Source organism: Gallinula chloropus (assembly GCF_964237585.1).
Source record: "Gallinula chloropus genome assembly, chromosome: Z".
NCBI lineage: Eukaryota > Metazoa > Chordata > Aves > Gruiformes > Rallidae > Gallinula > Gallinula chloropus.
Window position 1 is genome coordinate 80,416,156 of NC_140089.1, and position 27,533 is coordinate 80,443,688.

The following is a 27,533-nucleotide window of genomic DNA, read 5'->3' on the forward strand; positions in this document are numbered from 1 at the left end:
TTTGAAGATTGGGGTTTTTTGCACTATGCCTTTACACTCTGATGATTAGGGAAAATCTGCTTTTTCAGTCCCTACTATAAACAAAAATGAACCCATGAAAAAGGTATCACTGGGTAGTGCTCCCACAAGGCATGACAAACTCACCAACTATGTGCCAGACTTACGTAGCCTGGGCACTTGCTCTGGTATGAGAAATGTACCCTGATCTAATCTTTTATCATTACATGGTTGATGTATTGATTGTGGGGGAAAAAACTTGAACACTGAAAGTTTGGTTCATGACTTAACAGTGCATTTGAAAAGAAAGGGGTTACAGATTACTCCACAGAAAATTTAAAAGAAGCCAGTGTGAAAACAGTTGGAATGACAGATTGACAGAAGTACAACACCCCAAGAGACTGAAATTAGAGCTGAGGTTAGCAGGTTAAACGATGTTCAAAAGTTGCTTGGAAATTTTAACTGGATTGTGTGGTTTTTGTGCATCAGTATTTTACTACCCATGTTTGCAGCCACACTGATCTAACTGACTAACTCAGGGTCTAGCAGAGGGAAATCAGAGAGCAGACAGGCTGGTGACACGGGCTGCTGCTTTACACAAGCTCAGAAGTTGCATGAATTTTTTTTTAACCAATCTGCTAAAGTGCTTTAATGACAATTCAACCAACCACCTGTTGGTTGCTGAGGCTAAAGGGATTGTGCAGTTGTGCCTGGACTGTCAGCAGTTCACCAGTGGTCTTGCCCCTGGCGTGAATCCCCGTGGCACAGGCCCTCTGGAGGTTTGGGGAGAAAAAAAAAAGGTTCTTTCTTTTAATCATGGAATGGTCTGGGTTGGAAGGGACCCCAAGGATCACACAGTTCCAGCCCCCTGACACAGGCAGGGCCACCAACCTCCAGGCCTGGATCTACACAAGATTGCCCAGAGCCCCATCCAACCTGGATGGCAGCGTGAGCTACTGCACAAACGGGGGAATCTAGTGAGCATCCAACGCCACATGTGCTCCTCCATAGCAGCACTTGAATATCCTGTGAAATCAAAGCCAACAATGACAGCCCAGAATATATAGCACAAACAATACAAACCTTTTTCTCTACCAATTATGGGACATTAACTATGACATTACCTATGTTGCAGGGACACCAATTTGCCTGCAGGCCAGGTCACAGTGGAATGTATGGATCAAACTCTCAAGCGTTTGCTTCATGAACAGAAAGGGGAGAGAAGGACATCTCTCCAGCTGATCAATTGAACAAAGCTCTTAACGTTTTGGACTATTTATGTCTGCCACAGGACAGTTTGGTACCTCCAATGGTGAAACATGCAGTAGGTTTAGAAGGAGGTTTGAAAGGGAACAAAAGAGAAAAACAAAAGATTTAAAAAAAAAAAGAAAAAGAAAAAAGAAAGAAAGTCAATGTCAGGTGTTAGTAAGAAATGAAGTTACAGGGGAAGGAGATCTGCCTGTGTCATTACAGATACGGAGACCAAGTGGATAAAGCTGTGGATCCAGAAGAAATCAAGCCTGCATGAACCAGGACAGGATGCTGATCCCAGTAACCGAAGTGAAGTGTTCCAAGTGCAGCCAGGATGGGCTGTGAATTTTGCTGCAGGACATTTTGAACCATCTCACAGTCTTTGAAATATGCATGTCTCTGTGGGAAATGAGAGTTAGGGAACACAGACTACAACGGGTGCCTGCAGAGAAACGTGAGGCTGGTGTTACCTGCCATCCTGACACTCCTGATTGGCAAAGCAAACAAATACAACAGCAAAGGTATTGCAGGACCCAAAATTAGTTGTTTTGGTCATATAAAACTAACAACATAACAGAGAGAAATGCCACCTTCTTCTGGGTTCTGATGAGCTAAAACCTCCTACTAGAAACCTAAACTGAGGCAGCGAGGCGCGCCCTTTTCCCACCCTGAAATCCAGTGCTCCCAACTCCATGCTCCAACGGGAGTTTGGTGCCCTAAACCTGTTTTTTTTTTGCAATAAAACAGAAACAAGCCATGAAGAAAAAAAAATCAGCCCCTTCCACTACTGCAGCCACCTGCCTGGAGACGCCGGGTTGCTCTGCCCAACACCAGAGTTCGCGCGTGCCCAGGGGCAGGCAGAGCCACCACGTTTTGCCTCTGCTGAAGCCAAAGAGCACGAGAGATGGGAGCCACGGCACTGGGAGTTACATATGAGGGTTTTATTAGTTGTTCTTCTGCAGAGTCAAAATATTCAGCAAATTAAAATTCCTCGAGACTGCTGATATTTTATGTATTTAGAACTTGGACAATGTACAACATAATACTTGAAACTATCAAAAACCCAAACCCTGATTTCTAGTACTAGATGTTGTTATGTAATTCTATAGCAGTGTGAGAAATGGAACTAATGCAGTGAGTATATTTGTTTTAAAGAAAGTGCTTAAAAGAAAACTGCATCACACTGAGTATTATTTAAAAGAAAAAGATAACTGATTTCCTAGCAGGGCATTGTCTTAAATATCCTACAAGCTTGGGGGGATTAAGAACACTGAGCCCCAGCTCTCTGCCTTCAGGTTCAAGAACGAACACAAGCTGGAAGTCCAGGTAGTGTTCACAGGTTACCTGTTTCAAGAGAACTTACACACCACTCAGCTTTGGACACTCGTGTCTGGCAGAAGTGTTGGATGCATGGAGGGGGGAGGGTAAAAATAAAGAAAAAAAGGAGGAACAGCTTCTCTCTTTATGCATAGCAACAGCTTCTGAACCAGTGTTTTACTAAGTTAAGGACTAACTTTCAACTAAAAAAAAAAACCCCAAAACTCCATTGCACTAAAGGTCAAATTTAACCAGTTAATCTGGACTGTGACACAGTCAAGTAATTCATTACAAGCAGACACCATAAAAGCAGCTTCAAAGAACCAAAGCATCCTAGCTCCAGAACCAACTGTCCAACTCCAGTGCAACAGGAAAGGGGGAATCCACTCCCATCTCTACCTATGTACAATTCCAGTAGAGGCTGAGCAGTCCAAACTCTCCGTGGCCAAGCTGGAAAAAGGAAACTTAGGAAAGGACACTTAAAAACTTTAATTTAAGAAAGAAAGTTGACTCCCAGTGGAAAGAGAAATGCTGGAGTGATGCACGTGGGTTGTTTTGCTCAGTCACCCTCCCATAGATGTGAAAAGCCGGACTCCTTCCTGCTGAGAGCAAATCACACTGGATGTGAAGCTGGCGGGGCTGGTCCTGCTCTGTTGCACGCCAAGAACTCAGGAATGTGTCTTCAGCTGGCTCCTGCACGGGCCATTAGATCTTCCAAAGCGTTGTGTTGGTCCTTATGTAATAATAAGACCTCCTTAATGTCTTTTAGTTCAAAGCCCATTTCTTTAAATTGACTCATTAGTTGGAGAAGGTCTGTGATCTGAAAGACACAGGCAGTCCGTTATTGGCAAGAGGAAAGAGGATCAGGACTTGCTGCTGGTTTTGAATGCAGCCTGTCTTCAGCGACTGAACACCCCATGGGGGACAACTCCTCCCCAAGTACAGCCTGTTCCAGCTCACACCAGAGCCCCCAGAGCCTCACCTTCAGCCCTCTGGGTCTGCAGCGTACACTTCCAAAATCCTCTTCAGCAAGGGCACCAAACATCAGTCTGCAGGGGTGTCTCTCTTATGGGAAATTTATCAACCCGTCCCAATTTGGGCTACTAAAAATGCTGATTAACATCACCCTGCACCTCCATCCAGCAGCTTGTGCTGCATCTCTTATTTTTTAAGTTACTTTGCCTTTTGGAACAGTAAAGGAGCCCTTGCCATCACTCAACTCTTCAGATCTAAGGGGATCAGCACAAGCCTTGTTTGACACTCTGTGTGTGACACTATCAACAACAACCACAAATCCTCATTTGGCTCTGAAAGAAATGCAGTGACAAGAAGTGGATCAGCTGATCAGACTTCTGTGAACTCTCTGCCACTTACAGGGCCTTTACTCCACTCCAGGGGAAAGAAAAAAAAAAACAAAAAACAAACCCACAAACTAAAAACAAACACCGAAACAAAGCAAGCAGGTTGAAACAGTCAATTGAGATTAAGATGTTGGGGTTAAGCTGGTAGCAAACATGTTTCTTGAGCTCCCATACTTCTCCCATCCTGATGCTGTTCTCCCTCTGTTTGCAAGCTCATCACTAAGCCCAAGAAAGGCAGTGAAGGCATATAAATGTCTGGGGGAGGGTTGGGCTGCACCTTTGAAGATTTCATATAACTTAGAATCATAGAATGGTCTGAGTTGGAAGGGACACCAGGGATCATGCAGTTCCAACCCCCCTGCCACAGGCAGGGACACCAACCTCCAGGCCTGGAGCTACACAAGGTTGCCCAGGGCCCCATCCAACCTGGCCTTGAACACCTCCAGGGACGGGACATCCACCTCTCTGCGCAGCCCCTTCCAGCCCCTCACCACTCTCTGTAAAGAGCTTCCCCCTAATACCCAATCTAAACCTTCCCTCCTTCAGCTTCAATCCATCCCCCTTGTCCTGCCATTGTCTGCCCTTTTAAAAAGCTGATTCCCCTCCTGTTTCTCTGCTCCCTTCAGGGACTGGAAGGCTGCAATGAGTCCCCCCACAGCCTTCTCTTCTCTAGGCTAAGAGAGTGTCCCTGTCTCTCACTTGGGACACTACAGGTTGGCAGATCCCGCTGTCTGCTGCCTGGGCTACGTGCTTCTGCCTCCAGACCTCTGGTGCTGATCAAGCAGCCAATGAACCAGAGATCCTAAACCCCACATTTTGCAGGTTTGCCATAACCCAATTTGCTGAGCAGCCAAGCAGATGCATTTGTACAGGGGAGAAAATTCAGGACCAGGGCAGGCTGGCAGGGTTTGGAAGGACTTGCTGTGTCTGATCTGTACCAACCACCTCACCCACAAGAAAACTCTGGGTTCAAATCTTTACAACCAGAATCAGAGTGTTTTAAAAAAACAATCCTGTCCCCATAAAAATGCAAGTGAGACTAATAAAGCTGTGCAGAAGAACCCCAATGATGTATGGCATATTTGCTTTATCACCACAAGGATGTCCCCTGGCACTAGGTTTTTGGAAACAAGGCAGCATGACCAGAAAGCCAGTGTTACATCAGCCACCACAGTGCAGCCTCTCTGTCCCTTAGCACAATGAACCCTCACCTTTTCCTCTGGACGCTGATGCATTTCCAAAGCTGCTTCAACAAGAAGTGGATCAAAGCCCTTCTCACAAAGCTGTCCGTGTGCGAACAGGTAATCCAAAACCTGTGGGCAGTGAAGAAAAGAACTGAAGCTCTCAGAGTGGCACTGGCAGTCAAACACAATCTCTGGGCTCTGAGGGGCTGAGCATGACTGACCCAGGCTTCACCAGGCACTGGGATAGAGTCCTTCCAAGTGGAGGTATTTTCTTTATGCACAAACCTGTTAAGAGAACCAGCAAGCCCTCCTGCCCATCTCTAGTCAAAGCAGTCTCAGAAGTCTATCTTTAGCCTTCTCTGCCTGATCACTGAGCAGAAGGCAGAAGTTAACTATGCTTTTTATACTGCAGAACCCTAAAAATGAAACTGCAGGTCCAGCAGTCACGATGTGTCAGCTTTTAGCTTCCTCTCAGCTCTTCCTCAAGAGCTGACACAAGCTGAAAGCAGTCAGCCTTTTAAGATCAACTCAGCACACTGGTGAGCGAGCTACAAATCCCGGGTTAGACACCCAGAAGCTGCTGCCAAATTTCTTATCTGTCCCCAGCCTTGAGAAGTACTGGGAAAGGTCAGATTGGTAATGCTAGGAAGGTGAAAGAGCACAGCCTGCAAATATAGCAGAGTTTAAAACTGCCTTCCTAAGGGGTGTTTTTTCTGTTTGATACCACAGTTCAGTCCAGCACATAGCTTAAATGGCTCTTAATGTCTACGTAGTGGGCAGGCAGATCAGCACCACTGGCAGAAGTCACTGGGACACTCCTCCTCCCCCAGACAGGGACAGTCCCACCAGGTGATTTCTGGCACAGCACACAGCCTGCCCAGGGTCGGCACGGAAAGCCTGGTCATGCTCTCCCTGCTTTAGAGTGTTTGTTTGAAGCCGATCCAAGACCCAGAGCCACATCTCACCCCGCAGCACTTCATGTGGTGTGACCTGCTTTCAGTGAGCGTTTGAGGCAGCAAGCACCACAACCAGAGCACACAAAAGGTCGGTCAGTGCTGCCTTTCAAGAGCCTTTCAGGGCTGTCGTTAAGCCTGCAGAGGCCAATCTCTCTACAAGGAGTCATCAGCATTGTGCCCCCCTGTGCTCAGAACAAGGGGATTTGGCTAGGCTTTTTTGTCACACAGCATTAAGACAGGCGTTGAGCCACGCTAAGCCTGCTTCAGACAGTGCTGTGGCTCCTGGGAAGGCCCAGTACCTCTCCCAGCTTCACATGGAGCTGAAGGCCCATCCCAAGAGCAGCACAGGTCTGACCCAGCACCTACAGGCATCATTGACTCAAGCAGTCTTTCATCAGAAGGATCTGCAGATGCTTTTCTTTGGTTTTGGGAGCCCTTACTGCCAGGTGACAACTTCTCTGGCAGTTAGTATCACAGCAGCTATGGGCTGCAACCCCCCAGTAGAAAAAAAGTATTCCCCTTATCCATCCTGTGCACCCAAGGCTGTATCTCATCAGAATCAACATCCAGCCAGAGGTCTGTATTTCCTGTTGCATAAGCTCTTACCTGGTCTATGTTCTGCCCCTTCTTCTTCATGGCTTTCAAGACGTTCTCAGGAGAGTAGCCCATGTTGACAACCGTCTCTATGCACTGCCTCTCACTAGCAGAGAGTGCCTGCTGTAGCTCCGGAGCAGGGCCACCCGACTGCCTGTCGCAGCTGGTGTTATTGGGCACTTTAGACACTGGGAAGTTTTGGTGTGTTACCTAAACAGAAAAAAAAACCCAATACAGAGGTTGAGGTGATGGCCAACTCCTGAATCCCCACATCCTGCTTCTGGCCAGTGCAGAACCAGGATACCCTACAATTAATCAGAGGTGCTTTCTAGACTACCATCAGGAAGTTATTCCCACCATACTCTTTTCACCCACAAAACAAGGGCCAACTCACAATCTCTGCAATACCCCCTTCCCCCCTGTTGGGACCAGAACCTTTCCATACCAAACCTCTGTGACAGCAAAGGTCCTTATGATACAGCCAAGCCCAGTACCTCAGGGGAAGCAAGGAGATTGCTTCCTTCACCCCACGTTTACTCATCACCTATGATGCTGTGCAGTCAAAGGAACACTACCTTTGGAGATATTCAGAAATACAATCCAGCACAAGCACACAGCTATTTGGGGACTTACCACAGGGATTTCTGTTTCCTTGTAGTCTAGATGTACCTGTTGGACAACACACAAGAGAAGTATAAGTGTTATGCATGAGTGAGCAGAATTTGCTGCATCCCTGGGAGAAGCATTTCATGGGAGAGATCTGGGAATAAGTCTCCCATACCAGGGAAACCTGTGGTCTGACCAGGCTTCCACCTGCGAGATGCAGGCATCATGCAGCTGTGTGCAGTTACAGAACAGCCATCACAAGGACTGGTTCTTCTCTCAACATTCTACAAACAGATTATAGAAGAATAATCTATAAAAGGCTGTGTCCCTGCCTGTAACTGTAAGCTCGTTCATTCTGTCACTAACAGCTACGTGGTCATACAGGCTCAGTGTAATAAGCTGGCTCCTGTTCAGCTCCTGATCCAGTGCCATGTGGACTTGGGACTTTTTAGCCTAGAGAAGACTGAAGGGGGAATCTTATAAATACTTATACATACTTGATCAGTCAAGTATGTCAGTCTTTTTTCACTGGTGCCCAGTGACAGGACAAGAGGCAGTGGGGATAAACTTGAATACAGAAAGTTCCACCTAAACATGAGGAGGAACTTCTTCACTCTGAAGGTGACAGAGTGCTGGAACAGGCTGCCCAGAGAGGCTGTGAAGTCTCCTTCTCTGGAGACATTCAAAACCCTCCTGGACATTGTCCTGTACAACCTGCTGTAGGTGATCCTGCTCTGGCAGGGGGGCTGGACTAGATGATTTCCAGAGGTCCCTTCCAGCCACTGTCATTATGTGATTATGCAAACATAAGTTGCTAGAAAGATTGCCCAGTTCTCTTGGAAAGGCCACCTTTGGGCCTAAACTAAACAACAAAGTGTTTACAGAAATATAAAAAAAACAGTTTGGAGAAAATCTACTGGAATTTGCCGAAATACTACATATTTAAAAAAAAAAAAACCCAAAATGAAACAAAATCCCACTATAAAAAAAATCCGCCCCCCCCAATGGACCCCCCCAAGACAATCCCAAATTGCCACCAAGGAGGTTTTGCTCTGTATTTCTGACCTATGCACTTTCACTCCTGATAGCTATAAAGTAGAATTTTCCACTTTATAAGGACAGAAATGTGTTTGGGTCAGTGGTCAGACACTTTATTTAGGGTTAAATGTACTACTTTGGTTTTCTCACGACTGTACCTTTGAAGGACTGATAAGAGCAGCTGAAAAAGGCTGATAAACAGAAAACCTCCTACCCCAGAAGGTGCTTGAGAGCTGGGGCATTGCCAGGGAGGCCTGAAGTCACCAAAAATCAGCAGTGACTGGGGAAAGGTAAGAGTGGCAGGGGGAGTTTGCAACCACCCACCCAATCAAAGGACTGTGGAAAATTAAAGGACAAGATAAGTGTGTTGCAGGTTCTGCGTGCAGCGCGCTGGCTGTGCCGAATTACCACCCAGCACCCAGCTCTGCCCAGGCAGGAGAAAATCCAGCGCCTCTGCTCTGTGTGTGTGGTGTCTCCTGCACACTGGGTAACGACCCCACTTTTGGGTAGTACCTCAAGGGTGGCATTTTCTCTTCTAGGAAACAAAGCCTGAGAAATCATGTTCAGGCTAAGGGACTGGTCTACTCAAGAACTTTCCCTCATGGGGAAGAGATTCAAAGCTCTTCACACATACCCCCTCCAGGCATTCTGGCCACTGCAAAAAGCACTAGAGTAGGGGTTACACTGAAATGGGTTTCTGGAGTACACCTGAAATCAGGTAGTTATTAAACTTAAGGATGATACTTTGTTACTGGTGCTGTAGCCAGGAAATCCAAAACTGCTTCTGACACTAGAGTTTCAAGAGCCTGGAAAAAACTAATGCCTCCTCCATCTACACAGCACCCCTGCTTGTGGTCAGTGACTTCCAACAGAGGAGAGAAACACAGGATCTGCAGGGGACAAAGCCAGGCCCGGTTACTCAGCAACTGCTCTCACTTACATCTCAAAGATGCATTTCAAGACCCTCCCACGCTGTGCTTACTTTAGGGACTTTGTACTGAATCTGGGAGCCCTGCCTGCAGCTGTGCCAGCACACACCACACTGCTGCAGCCCTAAATGGCCCACGGTGAGAGCCCCATCCTCCTGTGACCAGTAACTGTGCATCATGCTAATCAGGTCTCTGACCAGCTTTGTTTAACTCCAACCTGCCTTCACCAGTCATATCTCCCTTTGCCAATGCTGCAAAAAGTAAACCAGTGCGCTTCAGAAAAAAACAACACTCAGAGGAGAGAGGAACACCAGGGACAGAATAGTGGAGCCTCAGGGAAAACACAAGCTTATTTCTGTCCAAAAACATTTGGTCCAAATCACTGATAAAGCATAAACTCTGTTAGTAACTCCCTCTTGGCCTTTTAATAATCCAACAGAGATTTAAATAGTTAGAGTGAAAATTTGGCCATCTGAATGCCCATCCATCTATAGGCATTCCATCCATCTGTGGGCAAATGATCTTCCATGTTAATCCCTAAATATGTGCCTTATGTCATACTTGGAGGTTTCACCTCTGAGCTACATATGAGGATACAAAGAGAGGGAGACAACAGATGGTGTGAAGTTAGGTGTCCCCATAGTAACTTTTGATCTTGCTACAAGCCCGGGGAAACAAAGCATCAAACTTTATCTCCGAGCTGTACAGCAACAAACTGTAACCTCAGCAACCTGAGAGGATCTTCAAGCCTGCTTTTGGTACACACAAAGCAATCCTTCCACCCTCCTTGCCAAGCAGGAGGATAAATACAAGACTGCAGAGTACCGTAATTTTCAACCTTTTAAAGGTTAAGATTTTAAAAGGGTCTCAAGCATAAAAAAGAATAATTTAGAAACACATTTCCTTCACTGCAGGTCAACTGCAGCCACTTTAATCCTTCCTGAATGACACAGCACATCTGTGCTTTTTAATCTGTTACTGCTTCTATTCCTTGAAAAGCTTGTATTTCCCTTTATTTCCAGCAAATAAACAAACTAAGAAAATTTAGAAGAGATTTAATTAAAAAGCTAATAGTACTGCAGAATCTGATATATCTCAGTTGGATAAGACAGAAAGCAGAACCATACAAAGAATTCAGTTTATTGCTTCAGTTTTGCTTAGCTCAAAGTTGTGCAAGTACAACACCAAGAGCTGAAAAGCTGGAAGTAAAAAATCCCCAGATTTTGTCTAAAACCACCAGATTTTGAGGAAACCTGCAGAGTTTCTGAGGTTCAGAACTACCAGCACAAACACCTGCTGGATTGATCAGCTTGCCATGTAAGTGAGGAGGATCTACACATCGCTCCCATTAAATAAAACTACTACCAAAGCCACAAGCCATTTTAGAAGCAACATTTGCCTCTGCACCTCTACATCTCCACAGCAGCCCCAATTTTAATCCACCGCATGTTTACCGTGGTTGCTGTGCTTTGAGATGATTCTTCTTCTGTCGACACAGCCAGGGAAGGCAGCCTGAATGAAGAGGATAACGTTGATGTCTCCATGCCACTGTCTTCAAGGCCAACCATATGATGTCCATTCAGTTCACTAGCTTTACTCTGAGCACAGGCCTGCAAAGAGCTGAGCAAAGTGCCGTTGCGGAGACAGGTAGTGCTGTGGAAAGTGCTCGTGAGCTTTGACGGCTTTTGATCGGTCTCATCAGAGTCAAGTTTAGGAAAGGAGAGGGATTTGATATTGCTCACTGAAGTGATAGGGGACAGGGACACTTTAGAAGACAAGGACATCTTTTCACAGTTTCCCAGCTGCGGTAAGGTGATAAAGCCATTGGGTTTGTGAAGGGGCTTGAAGTCCAACGTGGCCCTTTCTATGGACGCCAGAACTTCCTCCTCTTGCAATACGGACTCCGACCCTCCTTTGGGCAAAGTATTATCTAACAGCTGGGCAACAATCGGCCCGGTAGTACCAACATGAATCTCAAGAATATTCTTTAATTCCTCCTTATCATCAATAGTTTTTAATTCCAGTTTGTCAAATGGGTCTTCTTCACATTCAAAATCAGCTGGGTTAAAATCTGTTTTTTTACGTGGCGGACTAAGAACCTTCTGCTTCACAGCACTGCTGTTGGCTGGCGTGGGAGTAAGGATGTTGTTGTGCTGCAGGCTGGCAAGGATGGGGTTAATAGGAGGAGGCATGGCCTCAGGGCAAGGTCCCTCTGAGAACCCCATTTTGTTGCTGTCCTCTGGAGCTGCTTTTGAACTTGCTAGGGCTTCTGCCTTGCGTTCAGCTTCCCTCTGGGCAGCTTGAATTTTGTTGATATCTTCAGCCCACTTGATTGTTTTCTTTTCCAGTGAGAAGTCATACTGGCCAGGGGTAGAGAGGAGAGGAGAAAAAACCATAAGTTAGAAGTAGTGGCTATGATCCTTACAACAGCAACGTAAGTAACACAGAGTAGGAGCCACATGAATTACCACAGACAGGCATAAATTTTTCCCTAGTGCCTCTTGCAGCGTACAGACTGGTGAAGCTGAAAGACACCAGAATTAATTAATTTTGCTTCTAGCAGCAAAACCTAGCTATAGTCTGGATCAGAATATTTTGCCTCCTTCACAGATTTAGTTTTGCTTTAGAGCTACTGATCATCCCCAGGTTTTACAGCCTTCCTACCCGCTCCACCCACCTAACACCCCCCAACAACAGATGTGGCAAAGGAAAGTTTAATGTGGTATTAGCTGGACAATCATACCCAACACCTGGCAACACCAAACTACTCCCCCAAACACAAGTTATTCAAGACTATGGCAATGTATTTTTGCATCTGAAGACCAATAACATTATTACTCAGTTCTCACTAAAAGGCTCTGAAGGAACTCTGTTCTACACCTGCTGCTTTAAGAGGCATTAGTATTCTTATCCCAGTGCCAACGGCTCACCAGCCAAAGGGCTGGCTACACCAATGATGACAACTGCCTGCAGTGGGAGAGCCTGTACTGCAGTTACTGGCATCACAGGATCCCACAAACTTTCCTCATTTAACATCAGCTCCTTCAGGGCCAGGTTAGCACAGGAAGGCATTTGTAAGCTGTTCAGACCAGTTTACAGGCCCCCAAAGAGACTTGGTTGAGAGGACAAAATTCCAGACTAAATCTACTTAAAGCTCTAATATTATATAAAGAATGAGAAGCCTCAAATGCTCCTTAAATAACCACAATATGTTGAGAGAAAACAACCTACAAGCTGCATCTAGGGTGTCACCAAGAGATGAAGTCATAAACTATCCTTGCCAGGATTATAGCACGTATCCAAACAGGAGTCCTCTTGTCCTGGGACTGCTGAGTTGTACAAATTCCTCTCTCTAAAGAGCAGCAAGCTAGTAAGGCTGGTTAGACCTCTACTAGGCTCTTCTGGGATTTGCCAGGTGTTGTGTCACATCCCATTCTGGAGGCTTTTTGTCCCAAACATGCAAGTCTTCCCTTCCCTTAGCTCCAAGACTCCAAGAGGTGTGATAGTTTATCAGCAAGGTGACTCTGAAGAACAGCTCTCTGGCAGAAGTGCTGAGCATGACTCATTACACATCCTTTGCTATCTGAGCACAGTTATCACAGGGTTTTTGTGTCTGTCGTCAGATAGAAGGCCAAAACTGACCAAAGTCATGTTTGGTTTGTATTTTAAAAATTGGTGTATTTATATAAAAATATATGGTTTTGGACAATTTTGCTTCTCTGCACTTTTTTTTTAGTTGCTCTCACTACAGTTGTAAAATAGTCAAATTGTATGCAAGAGGCAGTCTACACAGTCACCTGTTACCATGCAAGTCAGCAATAGGTCTACTTTGTCTTTCTCACACCAGCTTGACTGGGTGGAAATACGTAAATTAGGACAATCAAGTCATCATTTAATGGTCATAATGAAGAAGCCATGATGTAGGGTAATTCAGATATTCTTCTCTTGGGTGGATGGGCTTCAGGAGAAGGAATAAAAAATAAAAAGGAAAAAAGTAGAACCATCTACAGCAGTCTGTAACAGCTGCAGGGAAAATGACCATCAGTTTGGATCAACCCAGGAAAATCATGAACCCAAATAAGAAAATATAGTTCAATCAGATTTCCTGTATCACAACATGCATTTGAATATTAGATTTTCAACAGCTACACTAAACAAATTGATTTCATGCTACTTAGAGTTCCTGGTAAGAGAGATGTGTTCCTCAAAGACCTGGAAGCCATCCATACCAAGCTCTAACCTGTTTGTACTGCAGCTGGAAAAGAATTCCCACTGAGAGCGGCACAAAAGAACTGGAAATTTATTTCTTCATCCCATTGTTCTAAGAACCCACAAAATATGGTCATAAAAAACCTTGTTACCCTCAAACAAGATTCTGCAAGTACACCATGGCATGGGTGTAAAGTTGCTTAGCATTTTTCCTCTTAAAAACGCTATTAAAATTTAGTCAGGGTAACATTTAGACCTCTAACTATTACACAAAAACCACTGTGCTTTTTTGAAGTAGATACACTACTTCACAGTATCTTCAGTAGAAACAGCATTGGGTTTTTTGAAGTGAGAATTAGAAGCCTTTTGCATGGCCTATCACATCTTTATCTTTCTGTACAATCTAACAGATCTTCTGCAACTGCTTGCTGGCATACAAAATGACACTACAGAGCCAACATCACCAACACTTGAGCCAAACAGGTATGCAAGCTTTGAGTACTTACACAGGGGGATGCAGGGATGAGGGGGAAAGAGAGATGAAAGGCAGAACACATAACTTACCTGGGCTTCCCTGACAAGCTGGGAAGAATCAGGCAGGCAGAAACCAATGGGTAATCCAACTTTTGCTGGGGTTTTGAACTTGTCTCCTATCTTAAACGGGACATCATCGAGATAACTGAAAGGCCCTACGATCAAAAGCAGAAATTGTATCAAAAAACCTGTATCAGTTTAGTACACTTGATTAAGATGCTTCTGAATTTGGGAGCTATTTTACCTCTGCTGCCCCAACTACACCAGGTGATTTAATACAAAGGAAGTTACTTGATAAGAAACACGTTAAATCTATTTAGACATAATTGTCTTGGTTGTGGTGTTTGGGTTTGATCTTGTAGTTTTGTTTTTTTAATATTCTGGCTACCAACTGTTTAAAAAAAAGCCCAAAGAAAACCCAGCTCCTCCCCCTTTCCCCCCAACCCAAAACACACAAACAACTTCACAACATCACAACCCAACAATTTAACAGATTTTTGAAGTCAACATACCCAACATCTTAGCTTCTCTTTTCACAGGACTATGCCTACTGAAAGCTGAAGCTTCCAACTGGAAGCTGTTAGATCTTTATAAAAAGATTCCTCAGTTTTTGTCATATTCAAAACAGGCTTTAAAACAGCCCAGCTTTCAAGCAGCTCAGACAAACTAAAATACAGGTTTTGGCACACAAGTAAGAAGTAACATTGGGACAGAAGCGGTTACAGGGGCACAGTGACCCGAAGTCTAAGACACTCCACTTCAAACAAAACACAGTGAAATATCTCGAGGCTGTTTAGCATTGCACTGCTGATTTCTGAAATCAGGCAATCTAACTTAATCAGCTGTCTGATTTGTGATCGCTCTGAGAAGCCTCAGACCTGTCTCATGGTCCTCCACCTGTCCTTTCTATCCATCACTTACTCGTGTATAGTGTTTTCAGGGTGACACATTTCAGGCATCCTGCAAACTCGTGAGGCAGAACCACTTAGAGCTCAACTGCCTCCGAGAAGCCAGACTATAGGTTTGCTTCCCTTGAGCAGCTGTGAAGACATTAGAAAGCCCACGATGTAAAATGTACTCAGTTTCTCAATTAACTGAGAAGGGTCTCTAGGATCACTCACTGGTCTGAGCTTTTGAAGTTACAGGCAAGATTTCCAGCTGTTTAAAACAATCTGAAGTGCTCCTCCAGCACTCACCTGTAACTTCACTTTTGTGGATCAAAAAGACATTAATGGCAACATCTAAGATAGCCTTCAGTGACTAACCTCTTGCTCAGTGAGCTGTGGCTTGCCATTTTTATTTGACCAGTACTCATACTGAGATGACAATTTAAGTACTGTTTGTGTTCCTTCACTGTTGACTCATCTACAACAAGGCAGCCACAGGCTCAAAACAGATGAGCAGCTTTTGAAAACAGGAACATCCTGCTAATTTGGAGTTAATTGTTCATGTACTGTCATCACTTGAGCTCTCATACTATGCACCACACTGGCTGGTCCCAGGGTCCTGTTAGGACGCAGATGGTATTTCCTCCAGCTTTGAAACCATGAGACTGAATAACCTACATCCACCTGCACCACCAGGACAAAAAAAGGAAAAAAGAAAAAAAAAAGGAAGAAAGAAAGAAAAAAAAAAGATAAAAGCTCCAGGCAGAATATAGCAGTAATTACAGCAGTAATTTCACTGGTCCTTAGCAAGAGGCACAGATTCAAGCATTACACAGCACAGCATCCAAATGGCACCTCACTGTCCACCACCACCACTAATTGCAACATGACATCCAAGTAGTATTTGAGCTGGCAATTTGAGAAGGTGGATATGCCCAAGTGTTTGCTTATGCAGAAAGAGCAACTGTGGCAGCCTTTGCACTGAGAGTGTTAAGTCATGGGGCAAGTCAGCCAAGCAGATCTCCTGACTGTTGAGAATCTGGCATGACTGCTGCTGTTGTGCCCTGTTTAGTGCCATCGACACAAGCCCTCCTCTGAGCAGGATGATCCAAGCAAAGCAGGATTACCTCTCTGCACCCATCTCACAGCTCAAATTCCTCCATATGCAAATATTTGCCTTATTAGACCTACTGACACACTAGATGGTCGACACCTCCCCTTGCACAACTGCCACCTTTGCCTGAAATACACACTAGCCACAGAGGGTACAAGTACACCTTGTGGTATTTACAAGGCAACACTTGTTTTAGTGCAGTAAAAAAGTTATACGCACCTAGACTAGATGGATTATGTTGACAGCTGCCAGTTCAACCTCAGAAACTAAAGAATAAAGCCCTTCTAATTTCTTCCCAGTAAACTGATTTTTAATGATCGCTGCTATGACCTTATCTTGAACACAACTCTGCTATAAAACCTACGAGCACATGTTAAGAAACACACCAAATGTGTTAAGACTTTGATAATAAAAAGTCTTTGAGCCAAAATGCTGATACACATAGCATTCACTTTGCTCCAGCCCGATCAGAACTATACTAGTATAGCAAAGTTAAAATCTGATCCAGAAAGCCAAGAATCTTTTCCTTTTTGTGAATAAATGAACCTTCTGCCTGAACACACTGACTGGTAAGGGTGCAAGTTGTTTCAAACAGTGAATTCTAAAGCAATAAGCAAAACCTGCACATACAAAGTGCTATGAGAGCCACTGATTCAAGTCATGTGCACAAGAGAAGCAATTAAAGACTCATTTGAACTGTTATTTAATATGGCTGTTAGCCACTTCATCCTTTTAGCAGCTAGAAGCATACTGACAAAGCTCTACTGTATCTATCTGTCAGGCTGATCTCTGACACAGTGCACTATATGATACTCCTGGCCCAAGGGTCTACTACAGGAGTAAGATTTCCCTGCCCTTCAGCATACTGCAGAAATCAACCATCTCACAGAGGTGTTTTCCAGCCTGGCAGCAAAACGGAGACTTCTCAGAAAAATCCAGTTACCCGTTATGAGTGTGGAACAGTGTGAAACCAAGTGGAGCTTTGATTTTGTGGTAACACAAGTCATGTTTACATAGTTTTAAGAAATTGGAGTTAAAAGCTTTCAAGTCATATAGTGATGGTGTCATACCAAACACAGTGCATTAATACTGCTGTTGTAGTAACTCATGGTTTTGCACACCAGATGAACTGCATTTCTAGATGCCACTAGAACTTAAGCTTGCACTTCCAATATTCAAAGGACAGGAGAGCATTTGAAGTTATGAGCTTAGGCACAGCTGCAGATGTATGCTAAGAATACCCTTCAAGACAGGAAAAGTGTTCCTTTCTCTCCATCCATACCTACATTCCCATCTTCGTTTCCAGCTGAACAGGGTCCTGAGTAACCTGCTCTAGGTGGCTTTGCTTGATCAGGCAGTTTGTATGTGATGATCTGCAGACACTCCCCTCAACCTCAACCATTCTGTGACTCAACAACAGCCCTCTAACCCCAATAAGAAGCTCAACAGTAAGTACAAGAGATGCATCATTTATGTTGACCAATTACACCAGCCTGCCAGAGACACTGACCTGAAGGTAGCTGTGGGGCTAGATGCTTTACAGTAAGGCAAAGTTGACTTAGAGGAATTAATTCCTAACAACCCTGGAGAAGGCTGAATTGATTGCCACAGTGATTTTTTTAAGACATAAGAAGCCAAGGGAATTGTTCCACTACTCCTCAGAAACAGTGCTGTAAGGGTGTTGTTGGTATTATTAGGAACAGAAGGTACATAAAACCAGCCTGTTCACAGCACCATTTGTTTTGGTTTTGTTATTTTGAAGGCAGAAGCAGGTTCCACTACACAACACTGCTTTGAGAAATATTTAAGAAAGGTTGAACTCTAGTAAAGACACTGCTTGGAGCTAGTCTGGTTTAGGAAGGAGAAGAGAGAAGCAAAAAGAGACTCAAAAGACAAATGTTTGTGGAGACCACTCACTGACAGAAGAGCAACTGCTGAAGAGCTGGCAGCTATCTAAAAGATATGCACATACATGGGCAAATAGTTTTTAGAATAACAATCCTTTGCATGACACCATGCATTTCAAATGTGGAAGATATTCTCTTCTTCACTTGCCTGCTGAACTGGATTAATCCAATTTAGGAAAAAAAATAATCCACTGCTGAGCAAAAAGCAAGTGTAACTCAATTATCTATTAAAAGCTTCACTTTAAATCCAACTTCTCACATGACCCCCACAAAAAGGAGCAAACCCAGTGTGCACTTCAGCAAACATCAGATCAGTCTCACAACTGCAGTTCAGATTTGATTCAGAAGGGGAAAGGGAAAGGTACTACTCTGCCCTAAAGGAGCAGGGAACAGGCACAGGCTGAATTTCAGCTTGATCAGAGAACAGGCAATCAGCAAGCAACTATGCAAGAAGGAAGCCAAGGGACTTCATTCCTGACAAAAAACAGAGGCTAAACAGATTAGTCTCCGTGGACTGTCAAGGCTGGGACATTAGTCAGATGTAATAGTAGGATTTATCCTGCTGAAAAGACAAAGATGGCAAATTTCACTTACCATGAGAGTCTGATCCCAACTTCTTAGAAGCCATTTAGAACCTGGAAAATATTTTTAAAACAGCTTTAATAAACTTTGTACATATAACATAACATAAGTCTTTGCAGTTCTACAGATCCTTATCTCTAGATGATGGGACATGTTGCAGTTTATCCTGTTCCCAAGACAGACAGGCCAACTTAGTTTATAGCCTTCCAGAATGACTTAGCAGACAACTTAGCCCAGTATCTCACAATCTAAATAGCAAAACGAAGAAGAAAATGAAAAGATAAAAACAGCCAAGAACAAGCCATGCTGATCAGGAAGGCAGAGTTCAACAGTGCTCAAGATGTTGCTCTATCCCAGTCCCATGGAGCACACCCTGCCTCCCTTGGCATTAAAAACAGCCCTTCTGACTAGGAATACCACACTGATCCTCTTCTGTTTAATCCCTGCTGCTCTAAAAAGGGATACTATCACACTGGGCACACAGTCAGACAACGTGGTACTTGTCTGGACACACTGGGTAATGGTACAGGTATATAATAGGTGGTACCATCGGAAAGGTATTTTGCTACACACAAGAAAACAATGCTAACAATACTCCTCATCCATTGCCCACAGACTTCTACTAACAGCTTTCAAGATTTGGATGAAAATCCTACAGGTCAGGATGTTAAACACAGAAGGGCCTAACCTGCTGTTAACACAGAGCTGGCCTGTCCTGAGAAGAGCTGTTCAACTAGCTAATTAGTGGTCACCTAAAACCTGCCCCACAATGCAAACAGTGTGTTCAATAACATAAAAGGTTTTTTTGCTAGAAGTACATCACAGTCTATCTCCAGACACCACATAATTCTTGAAATAACTGGATTTGACATTCTGTGCATCAGTTTCCTTTTGTTTCTGAAGTCCCCAAGCTCACAGTAGGAAATGCCCAACAGCCATTCTTCAAAACCATCAAGTTACCTGGTGCAGCCTCCCTCAGCAGCAGGCAGTGCTCAAACCACAACTTGGAGAAGATCTAATGTTCATCCTCACCACTCCTCAACCAAGGTCTTACTGTTAACCTTACTGTTTCCATTGCAGATTCCAACTGCAAATGTTACCTTGAAGGAAGGGTGTCATAAGGTGAGGATTAGTCAGACAGCTTAACTATTCCTCCTGGCAGCTGCTGACATGACTGGTGTCAAGAAGAGCCAGTTTCAAATACTTTAGGAAAGTACCTTTTCCTGTGCAAAGGTTCTTTTCAACATTATGTTGAAATCAAGAGGTGAACCAACCCAAGTGGCTAACGGGAATTGAACACATGGCTAAAGCCAAACCTGTACAAAGACTACCTGGGTGCAATAAAACTCCATGAAACACTGCATGAAACATGTCACTAGACTATAAGGAAGTGAGTCATCCTCAGCAATTGCAGGTACACCTTGTACATAAGAGCCACGCGTCACTGTGCTTGACTTTTGTCAAGTTCCCAGTATATCTCACCATCTCAACACTGATGTTACTTCCAAACCCACTCCACTACACCAGAGAATTGGTTTTGGCACTAGTTGGCAACTGCCCCTCAGAAGCAAAGAAAAAGTGAGCCTGCTATCTTGAGAAGGCTGTGAATGGCTAAGCCACAAGACCACCTGGTACAGTTGCATGTCAGCTACTAGGGCTTAATGGAAGTTACTGGTCCCAGTACCACACAGGAGGAGACCAGACTGCAAACTACAGCACATAAAATAGGCCACACGCTTCAGACCTGGATCACACTGCTCCATTGCTAGTTCTTCTGTATGAGAGTAGCAATTAAGATACCAACTCCACTTATTATTATTGAAAGAGCCAGGCCACAGGTGAAATCACACTGCCTACACATACCTCACCAATCCTTTGCACGTCACCAGAGTCTGTGAGGCACCACCTGCAAGCATGTGCCACGGCTGCCCATCATCTGCTACTACTACAGTGGGGCTGAACTACAGACAAGCCCTCCATACACTTCCTTTACCTTCTCTGAGTTCACCTTTCTTCTAGTTACTACCTCAGACTGAAAAGTAAGCGCTCCTTTTCTGAAGTTTTTTCAATGCAGCACTAGTTATCTGCAGCCAATCCAGTTTATATCATCTACCTCACTCACCAGGTGCAGCTTACTCCTGACTGTACCTACATAAAAAGACATTGAAAAGAAAATTCAAACACATAATTTTTCGAATGATAATTTATATCCCCTCTCCAGCTGGCCATTGCAGGGACATATTAAAGTTTACCATCTCAAACACTGATCTGGGATAGCTGAACACTAGGTTACTGTGACACTGTTCCAGGGACATCAGTAGAGATGTGTACCAATCCCACAGAACCAAAGATGTATGCATCTGGCATCCAGGGAGCGTTGCAGTGATACATCCATCTGGAGCTGCATAAAGCCATGGATGTGTTGGTCCTCAGTATGAAAATACCCCACATAAGCAACAAGTTTCTTGCTTTTGCTGGCAATCCTGTAGGAAAATCCCAGTGTAGACCAGGCATCAGCATAGTCTCTGCCATATACAACACCTTAATTTAACTACAGAACTAGCTAAGACACATCAATAGCAAGCTAATAATGAAATGGACCATTTCCAGAGACAGTCACACTTGAGATTCAGGTAGCACTTCAGTGTATATCACACCAGCTCTTTCTGATGCACTGTGAGTGTGGACTTACTAAGACACCATTGCTGCAGAAGGCACTGTCAGCAAACATAATTGTAACGCACCGCACACGGTTAACACTACAACGGTCTGCCAGCAACATTTCATCACCTCCTTCCCAAACAGGGTTTGATTAAAATAGTGTTTTATGACTAATTGGATTTGATAAGCTCTTCAGGGACCACGGTTACAAGCATCTTGATGATGTTCTGTTCTGCTGGCAGGAGAGAAAAAAAAAATAAATACTTGCAGCCAGTTAGAAGGTTACTGATGTTGCTACTATGCTTCTGGGCATTATCTGAACCGTGTTTGCTTACTCAGAGCCATTACACTGTGCAATAAATGTCTGCTTGCTTCTTTGAGAAATTTAAAAGACTTGCTCCCAAACAAAGCCTTACCCCAAATCAGTTAACGAGTGACTGCACCCCTGTTATGGTTGCATTTGATGCCCGGACTCCAGAACAGGAGGCTGAGAGGCATCTGTGTGAACATAGATGGGGGCAAGGGGGAACAAATTTTGGCACAATGCTTTACTGCACATGTTAAGTTGAAAAAGGACATTACTGCACATAGAACTTTTCGATGCCTACCCTGGGCTGGGGAAACAACTAACTTGCACAGTACTGCAATGTTTTTCTACAACCATCTACAAGCTCTCTTCTACAAACATAGGCCTCTTCAGACCCACTCCTTCATTCTTGATTCCAGGTAACTCTCTGAAGGGAAGATCAGGGTTACAAGCACTTCCAAGTTACAGGCAGGTTTAATGTCAGCAGTCATCCAAAAAACCTGACCTGAGGTCTTCCCTTCCTGCCTGTATAATCATTTTTTCACTCGTAACAGTGAGGCAATAGAGCAATATTCTTAAAACCTGCCAGAGAGAAACAAAGTATTGTAGAGCCCAGTAGAGCAGAGGACCCCAGAGTGATGATGGGAAGGGGATGGGGAGACAGGGAAGCAACCACAGCTAAATCCCACAATGATGCATTAATAGAAACAGTAAGAAAAAACCCTAATGACAGAAACAACTGGCACTAAGAGAGATAGATGACAAGCTGGAAAGGCCTGAAGGGGCAGCACAGAAATGACCACAACGGTCCATCTGGCATGTCACCAATTAAACCTGACACCAGTTAAACCTGAATGGCTGCCTGGCTGTGCTGACAGGTAACAAGGAGAACATCAGATGAAAAAAACCTTGGATTACTACAAAGAGTGACTCATGGGGAGCTGCTGGGAAGTTTGGGGTTTTTTTAAACTAGTATTGCCATGTATTCCCTGAACTACATTACTTTGCTTCTGGAAGAGCTCTGACTGGTCAAGATGGAAGCATCCTACCACTACAGGTACCTGCAACAGCTTTCTCAGCGAAAACTGAAGTCAATTTGAGCTCATCTCTTGATCTCTCACTTTAGGGTGCAGTGGGTCTAGATTTCAGACCACATTAATTTTATGAAGTAAAGTCCCACCTATGATCCAGATACACGGTTCAGAGGAAACCAGAATGCCTCAAGTTATTAACCACAATGAAATCAGCACATCTATGATTTTCAGATAAGAGCCCTGATCTTGCAACATCCGCTTTCTGTTCCAATATACATTGTGTAGTCCAAGTACACAGAACTGTGGATGCATCCATTCACTCTGAAAAGCAGAGACAGAAAAACACCAAATATTTCCTCCCTGTATTACATTCATGAACTACTACTGATTTCACACAAGAAACAGTGAAAAGCAGTTTGATTCAGGTGATTAAATTTTTGTCACAAGTACTCCAGATTTAAACATTTTCCACTGTAGCTACTGGTTTCAGTGCAAGTGAAAGGATATCACCAACATCTGGATTCTGTACATAGTCTCATCCAACAAAACCAGAAGTAGCCAGCACCTGTTGCTAAGACAATCTTAACTTTTGTTTTGTCTTATTAAAGCTTTCCCACCTATGTAAGTGTTCAATCATTGCTATGCAACTGAGATCTCTTACACAGATTGACAGTAAAAAGCTGATCACAGAAGTTTTCTACAGGTCAAAACAGACTCCATTTTCATCTACTGCAGTCTCCAAAGAGATGACATCACCCCAGAATTTGCAGCAAACGCCTCTGCTTTGTACATCTAACAGTTCAGCAAACAATGAGCACAGTTAGCTGCATGGAGGTACTCCCCTTTCATAAAGTACCATCATGTTGAGACACTGGTAACAGCTCTTTGGATAAAGTTGTTGTACAACTAGATTTAATGTGTTACAACTACATGTCCTGCAGGAAAAAAAAAGGGGGGGGGGGGAGAAAAAAAGTAAAAGCATCACTTCCACTTGTCTTAACAGATGAGAGGGAAAAAAAGTGCATCTATAGCAATTCCTTTAAAGTGCTACTATAATCCAGGAAATAAGGTTCTTGGTCTATTTAAAGTTCAACAAGAACAAACCAGAGTCTTCTTGAAGCAAATACTGTTATGGAGTATCTCTTCATTTTTTTCCATGGCCAGTGGCTTCATCTCACAGGATGTGAGTACAAGAGGTCACCCTATATTTAATCAAATGCAGAGTAGTGACTACACTGACAGGGGGTGGAGGAAGGAAGGGATGAGATACTTCTGCTATGTACACACCCCAAGGATCAGCAGTCCAAGCTGTGATGGGAGTTCTATATTTTGAAGGACAGCTCATAAAACCAAACTAATCCAGTTTATTTCCAGTGCAATGACTGAGAAGCAGAGGGACAGGAACCAATAAACCATCACTTTTAGAAATATTTCCAGAATATGTGAGTGCAAAGAACAGGGAACAAAGAGCCCCTCAGAGTAGGTCTGTGTGCAGATCACGTTATTTGATTATGAGATAACACTCTTTTGGCAATAACATCCATTACAGGGCTCTATGTGCAGATGTTGAATAGCATCTTCCTAGCAGTAGCAAACATTGGGAAAAACTTGATTCTTTAGATTGTGCTGTTGCTTAACCTGACATAGTGGGCAATTAGATCTTCAGCTTCAGTACACATCGATCCATGGGAAGTTAAAGGGGAAGGCAGCTCTTCCAGAGGCTCTCAGAGGAGCACAACGTCTCTTGCCCCATTGTTTCATATGGACTCCCTGTGTTAATATTAGATCCCTGTAGTTATGCAACTATCCTCACGTCATGCCCCACTTAGTTCATTAAAGACACCACCACACTCGTTAAATGTGGGTGCTATTTGAGCTGTTTAAAGATTAATGGCCCTTAACTGGAAACAGACACCTCAGTTTCTCCTCTACGATCCTGACTGTGTCTTTGGGACATAAGGCAATTCGCCACACAGTTCACACAGAAGGAAAGGAAAACTCAGGATGGCTAAGGAAATGCAGCACACTAAGGCACCAGTTTTTCAGTCACTGAATCACTTACCAGACATACAGGTTTCTAAGGAAGTTGAAGCTTATGCACCACACAAGCCTCTAGGACAACATGTTTCACAGGCAAGAGCATATAAAACTCAAAATTACTTACAGGCAGCCCTATGGTCAAGGCAGATCAGGGCAAGCTTGTCCTTTGGCCAGAGACTGATGTCCCAAATGACTACAGAAGATAAACCTACTTAAATTCACATTTCACTGTTGCAGCAACTAGATGACTCTTTAAAAATTTACATCTGCAACTAATCTCTAAGGCTGGTCTGACTTTGAAACTCAGAAAATAGGATAGGGCAGGTTCTGTCAACTCCAAGAGTAGATAACAGATTTTAGGTAACAATCACTAGTAGGAACTACATTCTAGATTACTTAAGTATCATCTAAACAGAAAAGCAGAGGAAAAAAATGTGGGTTTGCATACTTTTGCTTCTCAAGATGAATTTCACTAATCTAGAAGTTATAACATCATTAAGAAAACTAGAAGGATCATCTTCCCCTCCTTGAAATAAAGACAGGCCTTTCTATGATAATCCATAGCAGAAAAAACTAATATGCTCTACAACTCCTACATTCTAGGAAAAAGCAAGCAAAGATGATCCAGCACTTACACCACTAAAGAGGACTACAATAATCTCACAATGCAGTAACAAAACAAGTCCCAAATTTGATGAGCACAGCAACTGCTTTTACATACTATTTTCTTATATCTAAAGCTGGATAGCAAACATCAACCACTTCTGAGATCTTAAAGTAGTCAAATAGAAAGCAGCTAGTAATTTCAAAGGATTATCTACTTCATCTTAATTAGCACAAGACTTCATACAACTATGAATGAGTAAAATCTTTAACAGCAATCTTAGCACCAGCCAGAGCCAGGTAGGTGCATTAACTTTTGTACTTAATCCTAGTAGCTCAGAAGAAAGCTAATACTTCAGTACAACCCTTCTCAAATGAGAGCGACTGCTAGCTGAAGTTGTTAGCTTCGACAAAATAGCCCACTCTGTTCTTTTGGCAAAGATATATGAAAAGAGAGAAGAAGGGGGGGGGGGGGGGCGGAAAGGAATATCCTGCACATTTAAAAATCTCAGTCTGGAGCCCAGAGCAACATAAGCTAATTAAAATGCTGCTCTATCTGTTGCAGTGATACAGTATGTAACAAGCTGACTCTGAAGTACTTCAATATTATTAATGCTTCAGACTTGTCCCAGTTATGAATGAGAAGAGCTAGACAACATTGTCAAAATGTTGCCAACACAACAGTGTAAAGCAGCTTCTGCCATTGATCAGAATATCCCCTTTTTAATCCAAAAGTATCAGAATCTGTGCACTTTCAAGCTTTTTCTTCCTTTGCTCTTTGATCAATAGAGGACAGGTAACTGATCTCTGTATCTAGAAACAACTCCACTGACTGTACCAACATCTACTCCCAAGAGTGACTCAAGAACTCAAATTGCAGAAACCAATTCTTATTCTTCTGATAAACATTAGGTAACAGGAATTGAGTGCACTTAAATGCACTACAGTAAATGACTCTACTTTACAGAAATCATTCCAAAGAAAGCAATACAGCTGTGGATTTCTCCCTGCTAAAGCTGAGAGAAACTGTTACTTGCAATGCTACAGAGTGGCTGGAAAGCTGCCAGGCAGAAAAGGACCTGGGGGTGTTGGTTGACAGCCAGCTGAGGATGAGCCAGCAGTGTGCCCAGGTGGCCAAGAAGGCCAGTGGCATCCTGGCCTTTATCAGAAACTGTGTGACCAGCAGGACCAGGGCAGTGATCGTCCTCCTGTACTCAGCACTGGTGAGGCTGCACTTCCAGTTCCGTGTTCAGTTTTAGGCCCCAGCTACAAGGAAAACACTGAAGTGCTGGAGTGTGTCCAAAGAAAGGCAGCCAAGTGGTGAAGGGTCTAGAGCACAGGTCTTGCAAGGAGAAGCTGAGGGACCCAGGGATGTGTAGCCTGGAGAAGGCTGAGGAGAGACCTTATCACTCTCTGCAGCTCCCAAAAGGAGGGTGTAGCCAGGTGGGTGCTGGTCTCTTCTCCCAAGGAAGAAGACAAGGGGAAACAGCCTCAAGGTGCACGAGGGAGGTTTAGATTGGATATTACAAAGCTTTTTTCACCAAAATTGTTATCAAGTACTGGAGCAGGCTGCCCAGGGAAGTGGTGGAGTCCCCACCCCTGGGGATATTTAAAAGACATGTAGACATGGCGCTGAGTGACATGGTTTAGTGGTGGACTCGGCAGTGCTGGGTTAATGGTTGGACTTGACAATCTCCAAGGTCTTTTCCCACATAAAGGATTCTATGATTCTATTAGCAGCTATGCTTCTGGTTAGAAACTTGGTGAGATACAAATGCTTATGGAATTACTTTAACAAAGCAGATGGAAGCAAGACATCAACTTGGAAAAAAAGTTTTAAAATACAAAAATAAAATCTGCCAGCAGGTCAAACTGGAGTTGCCATTTCATATATATGAACTCAGCCAAAATACATGGCTACTGCACTGACAAGAATAATGGCACCACTGTTAGAGTACCACAGATTCATCAATTTTTCCTCTTATACTAGGGTCACATGTACTACCCACTCTCACAACACATTCAGTATCTGCCCAACAAAATCCAGTATGCTACTGACAGAAAATTAACTATTCCACCTACAAACCACTATGCCTGCCCTGCAGCGAGCAGGCTAAAAACTTGAGCTCAGCCTCAGAGCTACTGCTTCACATCCTGATTGGACCCTCAGCTAAACCTAAATTAGTTGTCTAAATACAGATAAGGCCACCACCAGCCTTCTCCCACTATCTACAGGTGTTTTTCCACCCTCATGATATAAAAATGTGTTCTTTACATCTAGTCTGTATTAATTTAATGTTAGTGTTGCCTGTTTTCTGGAAAACACCCCTCTTCATCATAAGTTACTCTTTTACCAGATACACTCTGAGATAAATTAATAGCAGTTGTTCTAAACACTTCCTACTACTGAAGCAGCTAAGAG

The 27,533-nt window shown here is 43.7% G+C and overlaps 1 protein-coding gene across 1 annotated transcript in view; it reads right to left on the minus strand.

Moving 5' to 3' along the window:
• Nucleotides 1-2,197: 2,197 nt before the first annotated feature.
• Nucleotides 2,198-27,533, minus strand: part of UBAP1 (ubiquitin associated protein 1) — a 33,425-nt gene continuing 8,089 nt past the window's right edge. Inside the window, exons 2-8 of the mRNA XM_084278742.1 lie at nucleotides 18,479-18,519; nucleotides 14,007-14,131; nucleotides 10,688-11,593; nucleotides 7,294-7,329; nucleotides 6,673-6,870; nucleotides 5,138-5,239; nucleotides 2,198-3,385 (exon numbers count right to left, since the gene is read on the minus strand). Of these exons, the coding sequence (XP_084134868.1) occupies nucleotides 3,248-3,385; nucleotides 5,138-5,239; nucleotides 6,673-6,870; nucleotides 7,294-7,329; nucleotides 10,688-11,593; nucleotides 14,007-14,131; nucleotides 18,479-18,512 (1,539 nt within the window). The 5' untranslated portion in view covers nucleotides 18,513-18,519 and the 3' untranslated portion in view covers nucleotides 2,198-3,247. The remainder of the gene's footprint in view (nucleotides 3,386-5,137; nucleotides 5,240-6,672; nucleotides 6,871-7,293; nucleotides 7,330-10,687; nucleotides 11,594-14,006; nucleotides 14,132-18,478; nucleotides 18,520-27,533) is intronic.